We start from the raw sequence: 24,233 nt of genomic DNA, 5'->3' as shown, positions 1-24,233 counted from the left end.
GGACACTGACATGCCATTGTTTTGCAGTTACCATAGAGCTTTGCATATAGCCAGAGCTCAAAAATAAATGTGGATCATTTTTCTCCCTAATGCTTGGAGAATAGAAGTCACAGCTTATACATTTTAAGTATCTCCCATAGAATAGGCAGGATACTGCGATTTCCTTGACTTTACATATGTTAGAGTTAATGTACATTACAGGATGGGTAGCAGCATCTGTGGTCTCTGCTTATAACGTACCAGGAGCACCTCCAAACACTCGCCCTGCCCCAATTGTGACAACCCAAAACGTTTTTGGACATTGCCAAAAGTCCTCTTGGGGTGGGAAAGTGGTGGTCATAAATCATCCCTGATTGAGAACCACTAAATATATTACATTTACAGCCATAAGAGAGGTACTAGCTATAAAGAGTATATTGTAAACTTTCTGGATCTCTGTGGCTTAGAGAGAGGTTATCAATAAAAGTGTAGTACAATCAGGGCCCAAGTTCATTCTCAACAATGGGCCCATCAGAGCCATCTTTTTTTTTTTTTTTTTTTTTTTTTTGTGGTACACGGGCCTCTCACTGTTGTGGCCTCTCCCATCGCGGAGCACAGGCTCCGGACGCGCAGGCTCAGCAGCCATGGCTCACGGGCCTAGCAGCTCCACGGCATGTAGGATCTTCCCGAACCGGGGCACGAACCCGTGTCCCCTGCATCGGCAGGCGGACTCTCAATCACTGCGCCACCAGGGAAGCCCCAGAGCCATCTTTTAAGCAGACTGTTTTAGCCAACTTATCTCTGAGGATGGGGTAAGGACTGGGTCACATGTGTGTGTCCGTGCTCCCTATGTAAACCTGAGAAGGCTAAGTGACATTTGTAAAGAGGTGTGGGAGAAGTAGATCACTTTTTTTTAACTCTTGAATATGGCAGCCATCTGACAAAGTAGAGAAAAGTGCTTTACTGAAAGAATGTTCCTCCTTCCCTGAGCCTGGGAGATCTAGCTTGGAGTACAATTTCATGGAAATCTGAACTCAGAGCCAAAAGAAAGTAGAAGCGAGTTAAGTCTATTAAAAGGCAACCTAGGGGCTTCCCTGGTGGCGCAGTGGTTGAGAGTCCGCCTGCCGATGCAGGGGACGCGGGTTCGTGCCCTGGTCCGGGAGGATCCCACATGCCGCGGAGCGGCTGGGCCCGTGAGCCACGGCCGCGGAGCCTGTGCTCCACAACAGGAGACACCACAACGGTGAGAGGTCCGCGTACCACAAAAAAAAAAAAAAAAAAAAAAGGCAACCTAGAGGGCCTGGTCTGCACTAAATTCGTGTGGCAGAGACCAGCATCGAGGCACCACTCGCCCTGTCAGCTCTACTAATTGGTGTTCTTGCCTCGTGTGGCAAGCTCCTGATAGGGGAAAGCAAAGTGTAGTTCTCTGTCTCAGAGGCTCACTGGTGAACCAGTAAACAGACAAAAATGAGTAAAAACTTCCTGAAAAGGTAAGAATTAATTCTAAAGATGGCAATGTATCACAGGGCTGCAAAGGGACACGGGGACCCTGGGGTGTGCTTCCAGGTGGCGATTCATTGCTGCGTCTGAAATTTCATTTGTCTCCTTTAAACACACATACACAAAAGAGTGAGAATGGAGACTTGGCAAAGGAGAGAACAAAGAGGAAGGAGGAATGAGAATCCTGCCCAGGTTATTAATGGAGTGGACTTGAATTCCATTAGTCTTAACATTCTGCTCTTGGCATGAGCAACTGATCATCTGAGATGCTACAATGCGCCCAACAATTAGGGCAAACTCTAGACAAGAGGAGCTGGTCATGTGTCTCAAGGTTAAGCAGCTGGCCTGTGGGCAAGCTCCAGAGAGGGAGAGGGCAAGTGTAAAAGGAACAGTTTGTTTCTGGTCTCTCTCTTCCTCATTCCTCCTTATATTCCTCCATTGTAGTCCCTTTGTCCTCATTTCCATCTCTCTTCAATCAGGCTCCCAGAATTCACAAAGCATCCAGTTGTAAAAATGAAGATCCAGGGGCTTCCCTGGTGGTGCAGTGGTTGAGAGTCCGCCTGCCAATGCAGGGGACACAGGTTCGTGCCCCAGTCCGGGAAGATCCCACATGCCACGGAGCGGCTGGGCCCGTGAGCCATGGCCACTGAGCCTGCACGTCTGGAGCCTGTGCTCCACAATGGGAGAGGCCACAACAGTGAGAGGCCCACGTACCGCAAAAAAAAAAAGAAAAGAAGATCCATATTTACCTATAAAGGTAGGATATCTTCAAGTGTTACCTCAAGGCTACAATGTTGATATATTTCTCTCTGATATGTGCTCATATATATCCCAGGTCTCCCAGTTTCCTGCTGTCCCTCCTAGATTTGCAGTATTTTCCCAACGTGGTGGATATGGGTAGATGGTATAATACACAGAAATAACTCTGAATAAAACTCATTCAAGACCATGGTTACCAGAGACAGCCAAGTGCATTCCTTCCTTTCAATACTTCAAGAGAAGAGAAATGATATTAAGTGATGATCTTTATATCCCAGGTATTTTGTCACATTCTACCCATCCATACATACATACGTTGTTCTTTTATTTTAAAAAATGTTGAATGCCTGCCAAGTGGCACGCACTAATCTAAGTACTTGCCCAAATGAAGCCTAAAGTGTATTAAGAGAGGCAGATAGGAAAAGACAATTACAATATAGTAGAATTAGTAGTAGGATAATGATAAGCTCCATTACTATGGAAACACAAGAGAAAGGCACCTGGATCCCAGGTAAGGTATTCCCAAAGAGGTAAAATCTGGGCTGCGTGTTTTGGGAAGGATATGAGCTAGCCAGAAGAAAAAGAATGAGAGATTGGGTTCTCAGCAGAGAGACCAGCATGTTTATGGCATAAAAAAGGGAAGTTGATTTGGGAATTCATGCTGACAAGCAAGTCAGCATGGCTAGAGCATTATGTGAGAGGACTGGGGCAACATGAGTTGGAACTAGAAAGAAAGCAGATGCCAGTGTAAAGTAGGCTGTCCTAAGATCAGATTTTATCCTGAAGGCAATGGGATCCTTTGGAGGTTTTAAGTTAGGAGATGGCTTAGGCAGATATACACTGCCAAAAGTCACCCTGACTGCATTGTGTAAACGAATGAAGATGGGCAAGACTGGTGTTCAGGAAACCAGTTATGAAACTACTAAAGTAAACAAGACAATGGCTGTGATGATGGAGAGGAGAGGTGGACTTAGTTGTTACTAAATAGGTAAAAGGAGATTTCAAGTTGACTTGGGTAAACCTCACATCAGTCCTGTTAGGTGGCTATTAATACCCATTTTATGGATGAGCCTTGGCAAGGTTAAGTAAGTTGCTTAAGGTTCTACAATAATAAACCAGTGGAGATGTCATAAAATCTTCAATGTCTAACTCCAGTGACCTTTTTATTCTCATTGAGCTGAGCATGATTTATCTCTCTATGGATTTCGTATAATGTGTTAAATCCTAGGGATTAAAAATGAGTAAGAAGTGCTTCCTGGCAACAAGTTGCTCAGAATCGAGTCAACTATTAGCAACTTCATGCTACCCTACCCTGTCTCTTTGTCTCTTGCTTTAACCTAAGCAGTAGGTTCTGGGATAGTTCTTTTATTTATTTTTTTTTATTTTTATTTTTATTTATTTATTTATTTTTTATTTTTTTTATGGGATAGTTCTTTTATAATCTTTTAATTCTCACAGTCAAGAAAAGAATCTAGACGTTGAATTTACAATTTTCCTTCCCTGATTTCATTCCATTACTTAAGTAATCCCTTGCTCTCCTTGTGACCAGCCACTTACAGATATCTATAGTCCATAATGTCATTTCCTCTGACTTGTCATTTAGCCAAACTATACATATTCATCTCCTTTAAACCTTCACAAATCTTTCCTTCAATTCCCCTAATCAATCCTCTTGCCTCTACCTGGTCTACCTCCAATTTGTCTACATCTTGAAAGATCCTATGGAAGCAAAAGATACGCTGCTCTTATTAATAATTTTGCTTATACATCACACATTTTCACCATTTTAAAGTCTCTTTTTATTACTTGGGAAATTTTGCATGAAAATAACATTATATCTCTTGAGAAGCTTGTCTACTCCAATCGTTCATTTCTCCACAGAGACTCACACACCACCCACCTTTTCTATCCCAAAGCATAATGATGTCAAAAGAGAAGGAATGGTAGGCATGATTAACATACTACTAGGCAGTAACGATCGGTTTCTGGAATTAGTTGAGTAGTAAGATTTTTTTTGCTGTTCTTCTAAGGCTGCAGGAGGATGTACGAAGAATAAAAATAAAATTTATCTGCAAGATGTTTCTAAATGGAATGCATTTATGACATCCTTATAGGGCTTATTTGCAGCTCTTTAAAAATAATTGACTATCTAATTAGAGAGATAGATTATATTGGTATAGAACACATATACAGATAAATACTGTTTTTATAGCCTCCACTATCAAAGCCGATTGTGTTAGTTGGGTACCTAGGCTAACTTTGTTGGACTTACAAACAAATTGGACTTACAAATATGCTCTCGGCATGGAACTTGTTCGTATGTAGGGGATTTACTGTAATGATAATAATAGCTAACATTTATTGAGTACTTACTATGTTCCAGGCACTAGTCTAAGAATATGAAATATATGAACGCATTTTCTCTTCAATAGCCCTATGGAAATGTTGATATTTTTATCATCTTTATCTTATAGATGTAGAAGCATGCTCTTGTGCATGTTATATGTTCCCAGGTGGAAAGAACAACATTTTAAAAATTATATCAGAGTGTGACTAGAATGTTGGGTGCATGTGAGAAATATTTGTAGATGAGGAAAAAAAGAAGGACAGGGGTGGGAACTTGTAAGTATGATTCTACATGAAGGGTGAGATCATAGCTGGAATTTGTTTAACTGTGATTTTTCTCCACAATAAATATGTATAACTTGTTTAGAAAGGAAAATCGTTGAGAGTGTAATACTCATGAAATTTGAGTATAAAGGAAAGAGAGTGTCCTCATCGGGGGACAGTAGGTAGCTGATGGAAAGGGTAGGAAGCAGGTTGTTGTTTTGATTTTGCCTTTAAGAAGGAAAAGCCCTGGATATATTCATAGGCTGAAGAGATTATATTAGCAGCATCACAGGAAAATGAAGGCAATGAATGATGTCAAAAAGCTTGGGAAGAGTCTAGGGTGGAAGGATGATGAGAACAAGATTTTGAACAGAGGGATGAAGGGCTTCTCCTAAGGTGAGCACAGAAGCTTGTAAACTTAGAGGGAGAGGAATTTGAAGACACTCATGACTGATGAACATTTTCTTCCAAAAGAAAGTAGCATTTGAAACTCAGTGGTGCAGAGGTGAAGAAGGGAACTGAGTTGGGAGGTTGAAAGGATGCTAATCAAGAGTTAGAGGCAAGGGGGCTGCTGAGCAAGAAAAGGAAAGGCTTTAAAGCAGGATGAAGGCACCCTTCCAGTTGGGTAGAGGGTAGAAACCATTTGGAATGATCTAGAATGAATACAACAGAGAAAGAAGGGAGTTGAGGGCCATAATGAAATGCAATTTATAGATTAATGGAAACTTGATGAAGCAGGAAAGCATCTGGATTTAAGTATGAGAAATGAGATAGTAGGGTTTAAGGTTTCAGAGAGCTAGCAGTTCAGAGCAATGCAAAGACATAGCGTGAGGCCATCAAGCCAGGTTGCTGTGTAGGGAGGGTCTAGTTGCTATCCTAGTAAAGCCACTATCATCTCTTACCTGAACTGATGCAATAGTCACATAACAGGTATCTATGACTCACCTCTCACTCTTCACAATCTTTTCTAACATGGCAGCCTGAGTGATCTTTAGAAAGCACACATCACATCATGTCACTCCACTGCTTAGGAGATTCTAATAGTTTGACATTGAACTTTAGTAAAATCTCATCTCTCTTCCATGTCCTAAGGGGCCCTGAATCATTGAGCTCCTGTTCACTCCTCAGACCTCACCTTATACCAGATTTCCTCTTGCTCCAGCTGCATTACCTTCTTTCAAACTCCCTCAGCATGTTTCAACCTAGAACCTTCACACTGACCATCTCCTCTGCCACAAATGTTCTTCCCCCAGATTTTACATGCTTGTCATTGAAGTCTCAGCTTAAATGTTCCCTCCTTAGAGAGACTGTCTCTAAAATACTCATCCACCACTCACCCTGTGACATCTCCCTGCTTTATTTTCTTGAGGGCATCTGTCAGCACATACTATATTCTCTCCCGGATTTATTTATTGGCAGTCTCCACCCTTGCCCCTAGAATGTATGTTCCATAAGAACTAGTATCACAATTACAATTATCTGTTTTGTTTTTGTCAGGGTCCAGAAAAGTGCTTGGTCCATGTTAGTAATTACCCAGCCTTCCCCACTCACGTTTGTTGAATGAGTGAGCTGAGAGGCTGGAGACCTTGAAGGATGGTCCACTCTCTGGAATTCTGAGACACACCCTTCATTTTAGAGGCAAAGGTGTAATTGTTTTAAGAGGCTATGATCCCAAGGTAAGGAGGATTAGGAAATTGTATCAATGAGCCATCATGAGAAAACAAAACCAAGATAAGAAAGGGTAGTACAGTAGCCTGGGCACCTTAAACCTGTTGATGAGCCATCATAATTATTCTTCCAGAAAGTCCATGGAGCAATATTTGCAGGAGCAGTATCACTGAGACACATTTACAATTTAAAGTGCGAACATTTTCCCTACTACTAATTAAACTGCATTGCTTTCTTCTGACTTGCCAAAAGATAAAGTGCAGAATAATAAAGTAAAAGCCTGGACTCTCCACCAAGTCTCTCGCTGATCTCTTTTCCTGAAGCTGTCTGGGTGATCTTACTACACATGTAGTTTTAAGCTCAGAAGACATATTGATATTTGAGTCTGGGAAAGAAGTCTGAAAGAACTAACATGTAGCTGAAGGGCCAATACTATTTTTAAGTTGGCTGGGCCATGCTGCTGTTCTGTTAGTGACAGTGGTGGGGACACTTCCATCAAAAAGGCAGAAAGGTAAGTGCTCTTTTTGGAGTCAGCACAGGAGTCAAAGCCATGTGTGCTTCTAAGGATGAGAACCGGGGGCCTTTCTAAGAAAAAGACTGGATAGCTAATAGACATCCTTTGCCAGTTCAAATACTTCTTCAAAGCAGTAGTCCTGTTACCAAGAGAAGACTCCACTGACATCCACTAGTTGGTGAAACCTACACCCAGGGAAATAATATGCCATCACTCCACACCACGAAGAATCTTCTAAGAGAGCCTTGTCTTTTGAATGATCTAAAATAGCATTTAAATGCAACACAGGAAACTGAATGCTCCATGCCATTAAAGAAGGAAGGAATCATCTGGGTAAAAAACTAAAACAAGCTAAATTTGGAGGCAAGGACTGTGAAAACCATTATTCACTAAGGTTTGGGTGGAGATGCCTGCTATTATTACTAATAATCAGAACAATGATAATAAATGAATTTAATCCTAAAGCAGGAAGCATAATTGACAGCATAGGCATGATGTCCTATAATCACCCAAACCTCAGCTGTGCCTAGGCAGTGAGAGTGCGAAGAACTAGGGAAAAGAATTACAATTAAAAAGAAATTGACATATATGAATTGAATCGGCCACATTATCTCCAGCTTCTGGCCCAGACTTTTTATTATGAAATTAAATAGAGAGGGTAATCAGACTGCAGGAAAACTTTCACTGAACTCCACAGTTTCCACCAAGCAAAAAAGAAAATTAAGGCAAAGCATGAGAAAATAGGAAGAAGAATTAGACGTTTTCAAAGAACTGATTTCTGGTAACTATTGCTCTATTAAAGAAACAAGCGAGTGAAATACAGGATGGCTATAAAGTCTGGAAACCTAGATACATATACATACTAAATGTTTTTTTGATATTACAATACAGGACAGGTTCTGTGTCAGGACATTCCTGACAATTATATGGTCTGTTCGATGTGTATGGTCACTCATTAGCAAACATAGTTCAATGTATTGTGCAAAATTGTGATAAACACAGTGTATTCATGCATTTCTCTCAATACTTACGTATATGTCTGTGAGGCTTTGACCTAAATTATTTGTATCTCTGATTTTCACTGAGGAAGACTGTGCCTTTGGCACACCATGGATCCAGTAATCTAGAGGGTTCAGAAGAGGAGACCATGGAGCCCATTCAACATGGCCGTACCATTCAATCCAGCTTTGGAAACTCATTCAAACCAGTCCCACATCACTCTGTCATAGTAATGGGATGATGCTTCATCCCGTTGGATACCTTATGAGTGGCCTTCTGGGGGCCCTTCAAGTGTGGGCATTAACTGGCCACTTAACATGGTCAAATCTGGTATGTTTCCAGACTTTACAGCGAAACTGTAGACCAAAGACTGAGAAACATGATACACTATGCTCCCTACAGCAAGGCCTTAGCACAGGCTGTTCCCTTGGCTTAGAACACTTTTCCTTGTCCTCCTCTTTTGCTAACCTAATTTCTCATTCTGAACAGTGCAGCTCCTACACTGTGTCCTCAAGAAAATCTTCCCAGATCAGAACGTTAGCTCAAATCTCTTTCTGCTTTCTTAGCAGCTTGCTCTCCATTGAATTCATCATGCGATTAAATAATTACTTGAGAAGTTAGTTTGTCTTATGCCTTCTTCCCATGATGTAAGCTCTGTGACAGGTAGCATATATCTGTCTTATTCACCCTTCTATCTCCATCAAGATCCTTCCATGCAGTAGGCAGTAGCCACTAACTATTGAGCAATTAATCTTCCTCTTTTAATTCCCTAACACCATTTTGAATTCAAATTAAGTGCTGAAAAAAAAATATTACAAAGACCCCCCTTTGCAAATGCTGGCTCTGCCTTGCAAGCGAAACCCAAAATAAAGTTCGCCAGAATCTCTATAATCCTTTAAAGGAAAAATACTTCCACCCACCACCTGAGTCTCTCTCTCCTCAGGGAGTATTGGGGAAGCTGGGAGATCTGACTGAGGCCTTGTTCAATTGTCAAATCATTCCCTTGACCTCATTTACTGAGCTCTTTAGGACACAACATGATTTAACAGCGCCAGACATGACAAAGCCATCTCTGATATTTTCTAACATTATCGCCTTTCATTGTACATTGCAAAGGAAAATGTCTCTTGAATTTAAAAAGGATGATAGAGATGAGAAAAATGTTTACAACAGAAGAAAGAAGAAAACTCTCTTACAAAAATACCTAATATGATGATGAAAAAACCCAGAAGAACGTAGAATTTACTGAAAATGAGGGGGAGAGAAGAAACATAAACACACCTTAATTCCACTCTTATCAATGACTTGATTGGCACTGTTTTATGTGATTTATATTTACCTCTAGTTATTATTATGCATATTGCTGAGTGCAACATAACAAAAATAAGTTGCCTAGACATTCACCCCAAATCCCCCAAATTGAAAAACCGTGAATTTCCCAGCAGCTATTAGAGTCAAAAGAACATTTTATAGATGCTCTTTGTATGGTTGTATGGTGCTCTCAGTATGGCTTTGGAAGTGGATTTTGCTATTTATCTCCTTTCTTCTTCAAATATTTTGATCTACTTCAGAGCCTCTAGTAATCTTTGTTTTCTGGTTAGCAATGTTGATAGAAATGAGTCCCTATAGAAACAGCCTTGGGATCATCCTCATCATCCCACTTAAAATTTCCCCTGAAACCTCCTATTCATGATTTTCTCACACTGGCCTCCAATCATCTCTCCTCCAATAGCTGTAGCCTTTGGCTCATACTCAGTGTAATTAGTTAATCAAATCCTATTTCCAGTATCTATATCCATATATATCCAACATTAATCCACTGATTTTTTTTTTTTTTTAGTGTAGCCCCATTTGTGATCTTAGAATGTATTATTCCTCTTGAGTTGCAGGAAATATGTGGAGTAATTCTTTTTCTACAGCAGCTACATCAACTAGCACATGTAAAGGAAAGGCAATAAATATATTACAATGATAAAGCTGAAAGAAGCTGAGAGCTCAGTGAACAGACTTCATCACCATACACTGTATGATGGAACTCAATGGCATGCAAATGCATTGTCTGACGTTTCATAGCATAAAAATTCCAACTTGACTATTCTAATCCTCGCCCCTCTCAGAAATATAAGCACCTGGTGTGAAGCAAGAGACTGAGCTATGCTCATTTTTGGATGCAAAATATTCAAAGCACTTATGTGTATTATTTAATTCATATGCTCTCTGAGATGGTTAGAGAATAAGTATTAGGGAAAAGAAGAAAAAATAGAGGTCCCTAAGGAAAGCTTTGTCTCAGTATACAGAAAGAGTTGGCAGTACAATAATTCTCACTGAAATTTTGCATTGATAGTAAGTTTGGGTATAATATATACCTATTAAAAATGTATATATACCTATTAAAAATACAGCAGCTAGCATTCCTAGCAGCTGAAGTAATGATGCCTCTGCTCTGGAGTAATGTGAGTTTGAGTGCTATGTGAAGTTTTAAACTATGTAGATGTATTATTTAGAGAAAAATTAAATTAAAACATAAAATTAATATATGCTTATTGTTTATTTTATTTTATTTATTTACTTTTTGGCCTCACTGCGTGGCTTGCGGGATCTTAGTTCCCTGACCAGGGATGGAACCTGGGCCTTGGCAGTGAAAGCACTGAGTCCTAACCACTGGACTGCCAGGGAATTCCCAATGCTTATTGTTTAAATTATAAAAGGTGGGCAAGCAATTTGCCCCTGGACAGACAACTTTGACTGATGGAACTAGGTTGGCCCATCTCTAAAGCTCCACTAGTTGTATGGGGCTCAATAATTAGACAATCCATGAGATTCTTTGAGTATAAACATTCCATGAAACTATAATCTCAAACTAATAAACAAAATATTTGCAATAATTATTGTAAACTTAGTCCTTGAGACTAAAATACGTTTCAGATGCAATAACTTTATTTTAACATGGCTTATTGTTGCCATCTTTGTTAGTCAAAAAAGACATTGTTTATATTTGAAGCTTGTTTTTTGGGAGTAGAAATTAAAGACCTTATTCTTTGTTATTCTTCAATTGAGTTGACCTGTATAAACAGAGATGATTGCTGCCTCTGCAAGTATAATAGCAGATCAGCGTGCTACAGTTTCTGTAGAAAACTGACGTAAAAATGAGTTTGCTCAGACTGAGAAAATATTTAAGAGCGCTCCCAGACTGTGTGTTCCTTTTAGGCAGAGGTATATTTATTTCACTCTTTGTTTCCCCAAAGCCTGGCACTCATGAGGTGCCCAATATTTGTGTCGTAGAATAAGGAAAAGAGGTTATTTTTTTTTTTTGGTCTGTTTTGTATATCTATAGCTCAAATGCCTAGAATGGTGTGTGGCCCACAGTAGGCACTCAATTCACTAAACTATTTGTTAATTGAACACAGATCTGACTAAAACTGAAGTTACATGTGGGTACCACAGCTATAAATTCCATATCCTCATAAACTCAACTTTGGAAAGACAGCATTTTCTAAATCAGATTATAGTACTCTGTCTCGGTTAATGAATCTGCCATTTTATCAGTAGACACGTGTTGTACTAGTGCTTTTATCATGGTACCATTTTCCCAACAAGGACCACTGCTGTGTAGTCCTCCTAGATGACAGAGACAGAAATTAACTTAGCAATCACCCTTTCTTTGAATGAGAAACAGGACAGAATCAGATACTGTGGTTTATACAATGCATACATAGAATTATTTTTCAAAAAGTAGCCTTTTCAGAAACTTGAAATCAACCAGGATATGGAAGCGATTATATTATGGGAGTTGCAAAGCAATGAAATTATTCTGTCCAGTCTTTTGCATAAGTGGTCAGGAATAACATTTGCATACGTTATATCATATTGATTCTTGCAGAGACTCAATAAAGACAAAAGAACACATGCAAAAATAAATGCCTGGGGTGGGGGGAAAAACAGAAGACACAGGTGGAGGCATCTATTATATTTGGCTTTAAAACGAAAACAACAAAAATAATAAAATAAACAAACAAAACCAAAAATAAATGACAACAACCACAAAACCCGATTCAGGTCAGTTCTCTTTAGTAAAAAGTGTCTATTTCTATCTTTGTCCTTGCTCATTTCTCCCTCGTGAAATCCGCTTTCAAATATCATCCCCTCCCCCTTGCCAATAGATCAAGCATTCTCTAACAGGATAGATACGGCAGTAAGGAAGTAATAATGATAATAATAATAATAATGAGAAATGGCTTCAGAGATATATTTCATGTGTCTTCCCCTCTCCTTGTCTTTCTTCAGTGGAATAGCTTCCCAGCCAGTGGGGCATTAATCATCAGCACAGCAGCTACGAGATAAAGGCTGGGTGGAATTTCATTGTGCATTATAGTGTGAGTTGTGGGTGCATGAATATGTGTCTCTCTCAGTATCTGGGAGGAGGACGTGAGGAGGCAGAGGAGGAAAATCTGTCATTTTATATATTTATACCGTTCAAGATGGTCAGGACTGGTTTCCCATTGTTACCGTGGATTAAAATCATTCAAGTCCTTCTGCTTTCATTGGAGGTCACCACTCAGAAAGGGGGATAAATACTGTGACAAATTAAATTCTACCTACTTTTTTTCCCCATCTGCCTCGGGGGTATGTAGCAGAGGAAGGAACAGGAGGAGGGCCAGTGGAACCAGGAGCAGGACTGTCTGATGGGATAAATTTTTCTTTGTTAATCTTTGGCTGGGTATCAGTTCTTTCACTTACATAATGCTTTGGGTTAACAAGATTTCCTGTTTTGAAGAGCCTTGAATTAAGTTTGGGGAGACGGTTTAGAAGAGATAGGTAAACAGGTGCTACACTACTCAGCAAGGAACTATAAATATCTACTAGACCCTTGCTCCAGAAAGCGAGATCCACATATTGCAGCCTGACATCATCCGGGAATTAGTTAGAAATGTGTGATCTTAGCCCCACCCAGAACTGACTCAGAATCTGCGCTTTAATCAGTTCGCCCAGGTGATGTGTATACACTAACAGTTTCGGAAGTACTGTTCTAGCTAATACATGCAAACACATGTGAGCATCCTCTCTCTGTCTCTGTCTCTCTCTGTCTCTCTGTCTCTGTCTGTCTCTCTCTCTCTCACACACACACACACACACAATCAGATCAAATGAGAGATAGAAGAAGCCACATTATGTACATGTACATTATGTACAAATTTCCATCAAGTAATTCTCTCGGTGACTGCTAGCCACCACAGATATGCTGTGCATTTATCTCCCCCAGACATCTCATCCCTGCATGATGAAAAAAACCAAGGAGAAATTTACATTCTCCATTTAGCTAACAGAACTAGCTCTCTAGACAACCCAAGGCATTAATTAGGTTTCAAAAGGCAGGGCTGTCATAACAGCCTCAGTGTGTTTCTAATTTTTACAATCATTCAAACATGCACCAGAAAGGTATGAAAGCACATCCCATCCCTCCTACTGCCTTGTCAAAGGCAGAATGGAAATATCCATCTTGAAGCCTGGCTAGCAATGATTGCTGCTTAGAGTCATTTCCCTGTCATATATAAATAGAAAGAAAGAAATGCATTTTCAGAAAAAAGGAAGTTTCTTGGACCTTAGCTTAAACTGGAATCATTGATTCTTTTGACAACTCAAGAGACATTTATTAACTACTTCATCTTCCACATAGGGGTGGTCATTGTGGAACTCCTTCTGAAAGCTTTCAGCAAAGAGGGGGGATACAAAAATAAATCATTACTTGTATTATAATTTTAATTAGATTAAAGATATTGTATTCACTTCTCTCAACCTTAGCCATCCAATCCATGAAATGGACAGATAATTCTTACAGCAACACGATTACAGAGTATTTTTGCTTGCTCTCTCCTTTCCTCTCTTCAACTTTTCTTCCCTTTCCATCCTCTAATTCATTTATCCATCCATTCAACTGTCACTGTATGTGCAAGGCACCACGTTAGCTACTGTGAGAAAAATGAAGAAATTGGAGACAGTGTGAATCAACCCTTATATTTGTTGGATGAGGAAAGAGTGGAGACCCAAGGAAGCTAATTGCCATGTCATAGACCAAATGATTAATTAAAGAATAAAAAACAAAATTTAGATGCTAAAGAGACCTGGATTGGAATCCCATTTAAAATAACAACAACAATCTTTTATCGAGTTGCACCAATTTAAGCCCTTGACTTACATTATTGTAACCTATCCATGGAGTTGATGTTATAATCTCCATATTTTGGTGGTGAAACTAAGCTCCAAGAAGCAACTTAACCAAAATCCCATAGCTGACAAATGAAGGTCCACCTCGAGTCATGGTTTTAACCATGTTATCTACAAATGAAGTCTTCTGACCCTCGTTTCTGTGCCCTCTTTCCTTCACAACACGCTGCTTCCACACAGCTGTCTTGAATAACATTGCTCCCTCCTCGGTTTCTTCCCTCTGCAGATAAAGCATTCACTCACTTAATGCAGTTTTCTTTTCTTCAACAAACATTGATCGAGCCCCACTTTGTGGCCGGCACTATGCCAGGCCCTGAATGTTGAGTGAGGAACTACATAGACATTATTCCTTCTCTCAATCTAGTAGCTTCTCACAGTGTCTTCCAAAATCTTCTTTTCAAAAGGTCATGAACTATGGAGCCAGGTAAGTCATACGGTCACGACCGGTAATGAATGGGTTCATGTAACATACTCAGCCATTAGAGAAAAACAAAAAAAGGAACTTAAAGCAGATAGAAGACTCCCACCAACCCACTTACACATGCACAACCAGGTAACTGAGCCCCAAGTTAATTTTCTATCCATACCAATAGAATAGGATAGAAGCAGTGGTCCATTAAAATAATTTTTATTTGCCTAGGTTTCAGGAGAATTAAGAATTAATTAATTATTTAATTAACAGTTAAATAATTTGGGAAAGGAATACGGTGAAGAAATTGGAGAGGGAAAGTGGTGATATTACACTATTTCCAAAAGTGCTTTGAAAACTCGAAGTGCTAGAAGCTGCTTTTGCTCTTAGGATGACAAATAAGTTCTAAGGAAAGAGAATTTAAGACCAGAAGTCAAGAAGAACAGCCTTGCACACCAGATACAAGGAGATCTCTCTGGACTCCTTATTCTTAAGGCAAGGAGTCCAGAGCAGCAAAACCACTGTGGAGGGAATTCCTTGGTGGTCCAGTGGTTAGGACTTCGCACTTTCACTGCTGAGGGCGTGGGTTCAATCCTGCAAGGCATGAAACACAGCCAAAAAAAAAAAGAAAAAAAACCCTACAACGAACCGCTGCAGATAACTCACCAGAGAGCGGGCCTCTATGGGGTGGGGGAGGGGAGCAGGGGAGGGACAGTGCTTGGAAGTGAGGGTCAGTCTGTATTACAAGGCAAGTGTTCTCCCTGAGAAGGGGCTGGAGGACTGTTGACCATTCATTTGTTTCAGGCAATCCTGACTGAGGGTTTACTCTGTGCTCTGACAGTGCCTGAAACAAACACCTTGCTATCCTAGGACTCACATTTCACTAAATAGAAAAAACAACCAAATAAATATGTCATATAACATCAGGGAGAGATAACTGCTCTGAGAGACAATGAAGCTGAAGGTGACAGAGAGTGCTATTTTACAGGGGATGGTCAAGGAGGGCCACTCTGGAAGGTGCCATATAGGCAAAAATCTGGATAGAGTAAGGGAGTGAGTCGTGCAATAGCTGGAAAGAGCTGCATCAGGCAGAGGAAACGGCAAGTGAAAAGCCACAGATGTGCTTGGTGTGCTCGAGTGGGGCTGGGACTAATGAGGGGGTGCTCATCTACTGTGTAACGTTTAAAGGAATGGCTCCAACTCAGTCATCAAGATAAAGAATACCTTACTGCAATATTTTAAAGTCAACGTCAATGCAAAACAAAATCCGTGATAAGCAAAAAAATCAACATTTTAAATAGACACAAGATCTGACTCTGCAACTGTGCAACCTTCACTCGCCCCTCCCTTAGCCTGGCTCTAAGTTCAAGGAAGATCAAGAAGACCTGTGTACCTGGAGCAAGGTGATAGGAAACATGGTCAGAGAGAGAGCAAGTGGGAGACCCATACACCACAAGGAAAGGATTCAGGCTTTATACTTGGCCAGGTAGACTGTTAGGTGATTGGAAAAACCACCCGGAGCTTTAGAAACATTTGGGGACCTCCACGGTGAGTAGCCAAGAGCTGACTACACTTCCCTCTCAGCTGTTCAGATGGCTCAGAATAAGATCCAGTGCTTTCATATATATGGAATCGAAAAAAAAAAAAATGGGGGCTTCCCTGGTGGCGCAGTGGTTGAGAGTCCACCTGCCGATGCAGGGGACACGGGTTCGTGCCCCAGTCCGGGAGGATCCCACATGCCACAGAGCAGCTGGGCCCGTGAACCATGGCCGCTGAGCCTGTGCGTCCAGAGCTTGTGCTCCGCAATGGGAGAGGTCACAACAGTGAGAGGCCCGCATACCGGAAAAAAAGAAAATGGTTCTGATGAACCTAGGAGCAGGACACGAATAAAGACACAGACATAGAGAATGGACTTGAGGACACGGGGAAGGGGAAGGGTAAGTTGGGACGAAGTGAGAGAGTGACATGGACACATATACACTACCAAATGTAAAATAGATACCTAGTGGGAAGCAGCCACATAGCACAGGGAGATCAGCTCGGTGCTTTGTGACCACCTAGAGGGGTGGGATAGGGAGGGTGGGAGGGAGATGCAAGAGGGAGGAGATATGGGGATGTATGTATATGTATGGCTGATTCACTTTGTTATAAAGCAGAAACTAACACACCATTGTGAAGCAATTAAACTCCAATAAAGATGTTGGCGGGGGGGGGGGGGGGAGCTTCCCTGGTGGCGCAGTGGTTGAGAGTCCGCCTGCCGATGCAGGGGACACGGGTTCGTGCCCCGGTCTGGGAAGATCCCACATGCCGCGGAGCGGCTGGGCCCGTGAGCCATGGCTGCTGAGCCTGCGCATCCGGAGCCTGTGCTTTGCAACGGGAGACGCCACAACAATGAAAGGCCCACATACCGCAAAAAATAAAAATAAAAAAATTAAAAAAATAATAAAGATGTTGGGGGAAAAAAAAAAAGATCCAGCGCTTTATTAGCAATTCTGGTGGGAAATTCTACCCTATAAATATTACAATTAGAAGGGCATCTCTTCAACTTCTCCTAGCATCTCGCAGACTTCTGCCTGCATGTGATGAGGACCTTCTCAGAGATCCTTTAAGGGACTTTTTCCAGCTTTGGGAAGTGCTGATCTATGTGTCCTGCCAACACATAAGTCTTTAAGAGGTAGGTAAAGCCATCAAGTTCCTTTATTTCCCATTAGAACTATGCCATTCTGGAGAGAAAATGTCACTGGAGAGTTCTACCAGGTAATGTGTAAATTAGAGTCCAATTTCCTTCCGCCCAATTATTCTCTGGGAGGGGAAAAGAAAGTACCTGTGCGAGGGTAAGGAGGAAACAGAAGATACTTCCTGGCTGGCAGCTAAAGTCTAATTAGACTGACAAATCTTCAGTGCCTCCCCCAGTTATGAAGCTTGGCAGGAAATGAACAAGCCCTGGAGACACACATTACATCAGGCCGTTAATCAATACTAGTTGAGCCCTGATCCTAAAATAAACTTCCCCTAGAGGCTCTGGTGTCTGGTGGTAAAAGCGAGGGATGGAAAAGTGTGTGGACTCCTAGTCTCACTTCTATCAAGCTGGTGGCAGCAGCCAAAACATGGAGGGGCCCAGAGGGGATAATTTGGGGGATAAGTGTAACATAACTTACCTCCTGTTATAGCATGGTATTTGGAATAAAGTAGATTAATCTTGTATACCAATCCAAGACAGTTTGATTATTCGAAGAACCTTGAGAAAATTCAGTGTTCTAGCCAGAATCTCAAAACGCCATGGATAACAACATGCTGTAAATGTGTGTGTCATGTATTTGTTGAACCATATGGAATTGCTGATATTTGACCATTCTGATCTTCAAAAATGGCAATTTCACATGTTTCACCCTAATAGAACACTTTGCATGTGATAACCACTCAGGCTAAGCTAATTCCCACTCCATAAATCCCTTTTAATTGATGAGTTCAGGGCTGTGATTCAATCTAGGACCCTCAAAGGAAATCCTGGGTGATCATAGGTTTGTGTGGGTGTAGACAAAATTGTTCTTGTGCTTATCCAGCCATACAGGGAGGCTAAGCTCTGTGAGGATCTGTGAGTCCTGGGAGAGTCTCTTGGGTTGAAGTGGTTTTCCAAATGTCTAGCATTTAGTGCAGACTTGTGGGATAGGGCGTGGCCTAAGTTCTTTCCACATCTGGTTGTATTTATTACTCACAACAAGCCTATGGTAAAGATACTGTTGTGCCCATTTTACAGATAATAGAACTGAGGTTTAGAGGGTCTAATCAATATGCCCAGAGAGACACAGCTAAGTGACTGGAAGAACCTGGTGTCCAACCCAGGAATTCTGATTCTAAATTTCTCTCTCTTTCCTTCAACATACTGGGACTGCATCCAGGACAGACAGTGTGAAGGATCAGCTTTTTAATCACAAGTTTTGCTTTGTTTTGTTTTCCAATAATCAATATCAAGGCTGAAGTGTGCTTCTGACTGTCCCCAGCCTAAAACTGAAAGCAGACCAGAAGGAGGACTTTCCATATAGGTATTGTTACAAAACTTGAATAATTGTGGCTTCCTTCCATAATTTTTGAAAATGGTTCACATTTTCCCACCAAATTTGTGAGCTTGAGATAAGAATGAAATCTCACAAAGCTCTCAAATCTTTCATTTCTACTGTTTATTAAGGTAGTTCCAATCCAGGCTGAGCATTGTGATTTTCTGGTAATATTCTGGTGCCAGGCAGACCTGGCCAATGTCAAGGTGACTTTACCAATGCCCAGTTCAGAAAAAGTGGGTCATGATCAGTATTCTGCTAATAGCTTATAAATGATTCCAAATGGTGATTTGCTGAACACAGAACACACTGAGTTCTTTCTTTACTGATAACTTGGTCTGTAGCAGTAAGGTAAGAGAATACACATTATTCTTGGAACTGTTTTCCTCTTGGCCCTTTCCTCTCTCACAAGAACACTTTGGTCATGGTGGCTGATAGTTATCCCTAAAAGACTCTTTATTTCTCACTTTTGCCTTCCACCCTGAGTGAGGACTAAGGAATTTGAGTGTAGCCTGAGTTGAACTTTTCCATTTTAGAAGCTGACCTATCGGCATCATGATAGTAACCAACCAACACTGGGGTCAGATGTAATGCAATGGATGTGCCTGTACAATCTCTGGGGCATCCCTGGTAGTAAGACCCACAGGGAACCTGATCCAGTTCTCCCCTCTTGGAATTCTCCTGTTTGGGGGCATTTTAGGCCAGGACTCTCAGAATCTGAATCTCTTGTATCTCACAAACCCCCTCTATGCACCCTCTGTTCTAGCTGGACTTGGCGATCTCTCTAGGAATCATCTCTGACTTTGTCAATTTAGCTTTGCACATTCAGCCAACCTGGGGTTTGTTCCTAGTACCATGTATCCAAGTCCCAGTTCCATTCTCACCTCATTCATAAGATCCAGCCATACCATCCCATACACCACTCCTCACCCCCCAACACACCATCATTTGTAAGCCACTATTTCATACTGATAGCTAATGTCAAGCCCTCTTGCCCACTTTACGCTGTAAGCTCCATGATGGCGAGGAACCTGGATTCCTCTTTCTGTAACACCAAAAATACATGTGGATAGACCTATTTCATAACAGAACATACTCTCCAAGGCCCATAGCACTCCCGGTTGATTTAAAAATGGAAAAGAAAATTAAAGATGGGTAGTGAGATGTCCATTCCGGAGATCTTACAGGACTAATTTCAGCCCCCAAATTCTACTCTGAGCCTCCTCCAAATCCCTATCTCCCAAAACCTCCTAGCCCCACTCTGAACTACGGACACTGCAGTCAATAGTAGCAGCCCCATTTTCTGAGTTAGATCCTTGCTTGAGAGGGTATTGGCTTGCATACCAAATGTTGAGGACAGAATATAATAATAACAAGGTTAAAACATATTTAATTATATTCTTCACGATATACCTCTTGTAAGCATTTTACTTTTATCAACTCAGTTATCCTCATAACAATCTTATAAGGACTAGTAGTACCTTTCACTCCCTCCAATTTTACAATGTGGTAGATTTAGGTTGGTTGCAAATTCTTGCTATTCCTCCCATTGAGAAATGAGGTTTATACATCATTCCCTGAAACTGAGACTTGGAAAACTCTCTCCAGGGGTCCTGAGCCTCTATGAAAGGAGTTCTAGAGACACGGAGAGAGACGTGGACCCAGCTGAGTCCAGTATTTCCAGTTCACCCACCAAGGCACCAGGTGCATGCGTGAAGCCAGACCCTCCAGACCAGAGTAGCCACTGAATGACCTCAGTCAATTCCATGTGAGGCAGAAGAAATGCCTTGCTGAGCCCTGCCTAAATTTCTGACCCATAAAACTTTGAGATCTAATGACATAGTTGTTGTTTGAAGCTACTAAGTTATGGCAGGTTGCTCCATAGCAATAGGTAACTACAACATACACGACTCGCCCAGGATCACTTAGTTAATATGAAGAGAAACTAGGTTTTAAACCCAGGCAGTCTGACTTCAAGTACATGCATTTAATCATTCTGCTATAGTTTTACCACTGGAAAAAAAATTAAAATTGTCCAAAGCACACTGATCATCTTAGAGAGAAATCCTCCCACAAACCATGCCACTTCTGATTGTTAAATGATGATAAGGTACATAATAAAGTCTATCTTGTTTTCTGATTTATTCAATAAATATTTACTGAGCACCTACTAAGTGCCAGACCTTTATCTGAGAATTATCACTCGTCCACCTGCTTTCTCAATGCACCCACCTGCTTTCTCAACCTTAACTTCTTTTTTATTCAGGGGGGCATCTAGAGACATCCTTCTTTTTTAAAAAAAAAATTCATATTGGAGTATAGCTGAGTAACAATGTTGTGATAGTTTCAGGTGCACAGCAAAGGGACTCAGCCATACATATGCATGTATCCATTCTCCCCCAAACTCCCCTCCTGCTTGGCACCACAGCTGTGAGTAATTTAACATAGCCCATGTAATCCACAAGTATTTTGTAACAAACTAGAGTATCAGAAAGATCAAAGCGCCTATTACTTCCAGGAGGCTAGAGCGTTAGAGGGCCATATCAACTGGAAAACTCTTTGTTCACATTCACACACAGTTAAGAGCATCACTAAAAGCACTTTGCAGTTTTCCTTTGATCTCAAATCAACATTAACCAAGGTCTATCAGAAATGAACTGCTCAAATGATGTTTTCTTACCTTACGCTTAAAGAAATAACCAGTGGATTTTTAATAAACAGATATTTATACTTGTGAATGCACATGCTTATTTTGTTTCTTCCAGAAGAGTCTACTTTTAGGACAACTCTACTCTAGCAATATTATCAAAGCAAAGGAAGACAGAACAGAGTATCATCTGGGAATGGCTGTAAGATTTCACACATAGGTGAAAACGTGAATGATGGATCTAGTGAACATGAAATCCAGTCTTCCTCCCTTCTTTTTCTTTTTTCTGAAGATTTCCCAGAGATCAAATCTTTATGAGTCCATTTCATTCAAGAAAATTAGCTGGCTCACACAGGGCATATAAGAACTCCTGAGATAGACCTTCTTCACCCAAAGTCTTCAGAGTCTGGAAACTGTCTTAAACCTTGGGTAGAATCCAAGGGTTGTTGGGTCCCTGGTCCTAACACAAGCTTCACATGATCTACAGAATGTATTTAAGACAGGGATGGACTTGGAGACAGGCAGGTTATTTAGTTTTTATGCAGCCCAGGGCAAAGTTCTTATGGCTAGTTGGCAGAGCAAACAGTTCAAAACCCTTGGCATAGTTATTTCCTTTAGCTAATCTTTACAAAGAATATGGGGCTTTTTCATCTGTCATCCCCATCTAATCCAGTTTTGCTAGTCTGTTGGCTTTCCTCCAAGACTACTTTATGTATTTATGCACCTTTAAAAACAAAGAGCATCAACAGATTTATAACTCATTTTTATAGCCTTTTCTGTAGAAGCAAAAGGAAAGACATGTAGATGTAATCCAATTATTACTGGACTAAAGGAAAAGAAACACACCAGAAAGGAGGCTGTTAGAGAGGGCATCCTCCAGCTGTCCACAGCTGCTGACCTCTAAAATGACAACAGGTTAAATGATGTTTAGAATCATACTCACTTATAAGACTTTTGTACCTTGAATCCTACTCTGGCTCCCTTAGTTTGTACAAATACTCACCCAATCTGCTCCTATTTATGTATTTGCTGCAGGAAGGAAAGCCCCAGACTGATAATTACCATGGCTTAGTCCCTGAATCCTCATGTAACATTAAATCCTTCTGAGGTCAGTAAAAATTTGGCCTTGAAAAGGACTACAGGACCATCCATTCCTATGAAGAAAAAGCCATTTGCTCCTCTGCTTCCCACAGGGTTAGTGGGATGTATTCTGACAGAGACAGAACGAGTCTGCCAAGACCTGTGCAGATAGAACTATCCTTTCACCCACAATAAACAGATCTGCTCTTGAGCTATAGAGAGTCATAATAGAAATATATATTGTCTTTTATCTTCTTTTCAGTGAGTATAGGGAAGTGTCAGGAGTTATTGCTTTAATATCAGTAGAGAAAAAGCTATTTTTCTGGAGCATGTGTGTAGGTATACATGTAACAACATGTGCAACTATAAGACTGCTAAGTAACAAGCTTCTTAGTGGCTTTTCTAAAACACATTAAATTGGCCTGATAACATCATCAGTGCATCAGCTTCCAGTTGTTCCTGTGGAGTCACATAAGGAATGGTCTGGATATTTCTACTCAAAGAAAAGGGAAAATGTAGACAACACTTGTACCACGGCCTAACTCTCATAAACTTAATTCAGAAGAATGGGAACACATCGGGGGTTTAATTGATTATTGACTTTAGGTTTATAATGCCCTCTGAAGTCAATGGAAGGGTGATGTCAAAGACTCAACTGAACCCCTGGCTAATATCTTAAAACTAAGAAAAAGAAAGGACAAGTACTGATCTACTGAATCTTCTGCAGATACTAACTAGACTAGGGGTCATTTTCCCACAAGCAATCAGAATGTCTTATTTTTTGCCAGAGCATTTAAGGCTAAAAATTCAATTAACCTTCTCCCCTCTACTAACTAGATTTATGAGATGCCAAGGAAGTCAGCAAAGCATTAGCTTTAGCTTGGGTATAATTACTTTTAAGTGACAAAACAAAAATGTTAACCACAAAACTAAGGACTTCCTACATAGCTAAACTCAGACCATCAAATTTTCTAATGTAATTAGGACCTTGGTCAATATAAGATAAAGGAAATGAAGTGGGCCAAAAATAACAAGTGAATAATCAACACTTATCAAATACAAATACTGCATTTTATAAGGATTAATTGAACCTCTAGCTTCATCTGCCCTTGATTTAATGCTACCCACTGGCCTCAAAAATGAACAATTCATGTCCTAGCAAAGCCATCAGGAGGATGTGAATAGAATTGAACTAGGATACAGTCTTTCCTATGATAACAAATTTTCCTTTCCTCCTTTTCCCTTTTGGCTAGTGAAAAGAAAGGTAATAAAATGAGAGGTGGGAGTATTTCATAGTGAAAATTTGCTCATTTTGAATAAGAGCTTTACCATCCTTCCTACAGGCATCCTTCCTACAAACATAGTAATTCAGACACTTTAGCTACATAGTAACACTGACCACGATAGCAACATCTCAAAGACCAAGATGCGGAGTCAATTAATCGTTGGAGAAAGACTTACCTGAATGCTGGCTGTAGAGCGATTTTTGCGGGTTGTGGTAGTAGCCATTGTAGTGGTGGTTTCCATGACAGTGGTAGACATTTCTGGTGGCATGGAGGTTGTCTGTGTCGTTCCCAAGATTGATGGGACTTCTCCCACCAGTCGGACACTTCCATTGATTTTAATATTGGGGTTGTTCTCAGCCGCCATGTTCAGTACTTTTAAACCATCATAATAGAGCCCAGAAAGCTGGCCTTGGAAGAGGCGTCCTTTGTCCTTTCCACCGATAGCTATTTGCGCCTGGGTGTTGAAGATGGTTAACTGCCGGCCTAGTGGGTTGGGTGGAGGAAA

The 24,233-nt window shown here is 40.7% G+C and overlaps 1 protein-coding gene across 18 annotated transcripts in view; it reads right to left on the bottom strand.

Annotated features, from left to right (window-relative positions):
* NRXN3 (neurexin 3) overlaps positions 1-24,233 on the bottom strand; it is a gene marked incomplete at both ends in the record, with an annotated part of 1,611,783 nt that overhangs the window by 129,089 nt on the left and 1,458,461 nt on the right. For all 18 annotated transcript variants that reach the window (XM_081229994.1, XM_081230007.1, XM_081230004.1 and 15 more), the window contains one exon: positions 23,904-24,211. In XM_081229994.1, coding sequence (XP_081086120.1) covers positions 23,904-24,211 — 308 coding nt within the window. The remainder of the gene's footprint in view (positions 1-23,903; positions 24,212-24,233) is intronic.

The sequence above is a fragment of the Mesoplodon bidens genome (assembly GCF_964165515.1).
Source record: "Mesoplodon bidens genome assembly, chromosome: 3".
NCBI lineage: Eukaryota > Metazoa > Chordata > Mammalia > Artiodactyla > Ziphiidae > Mesoplodon > Mesoplodon bidens.
This window is presented reverse-complemented; position numbering and strand designations above follow the sequence as displayed.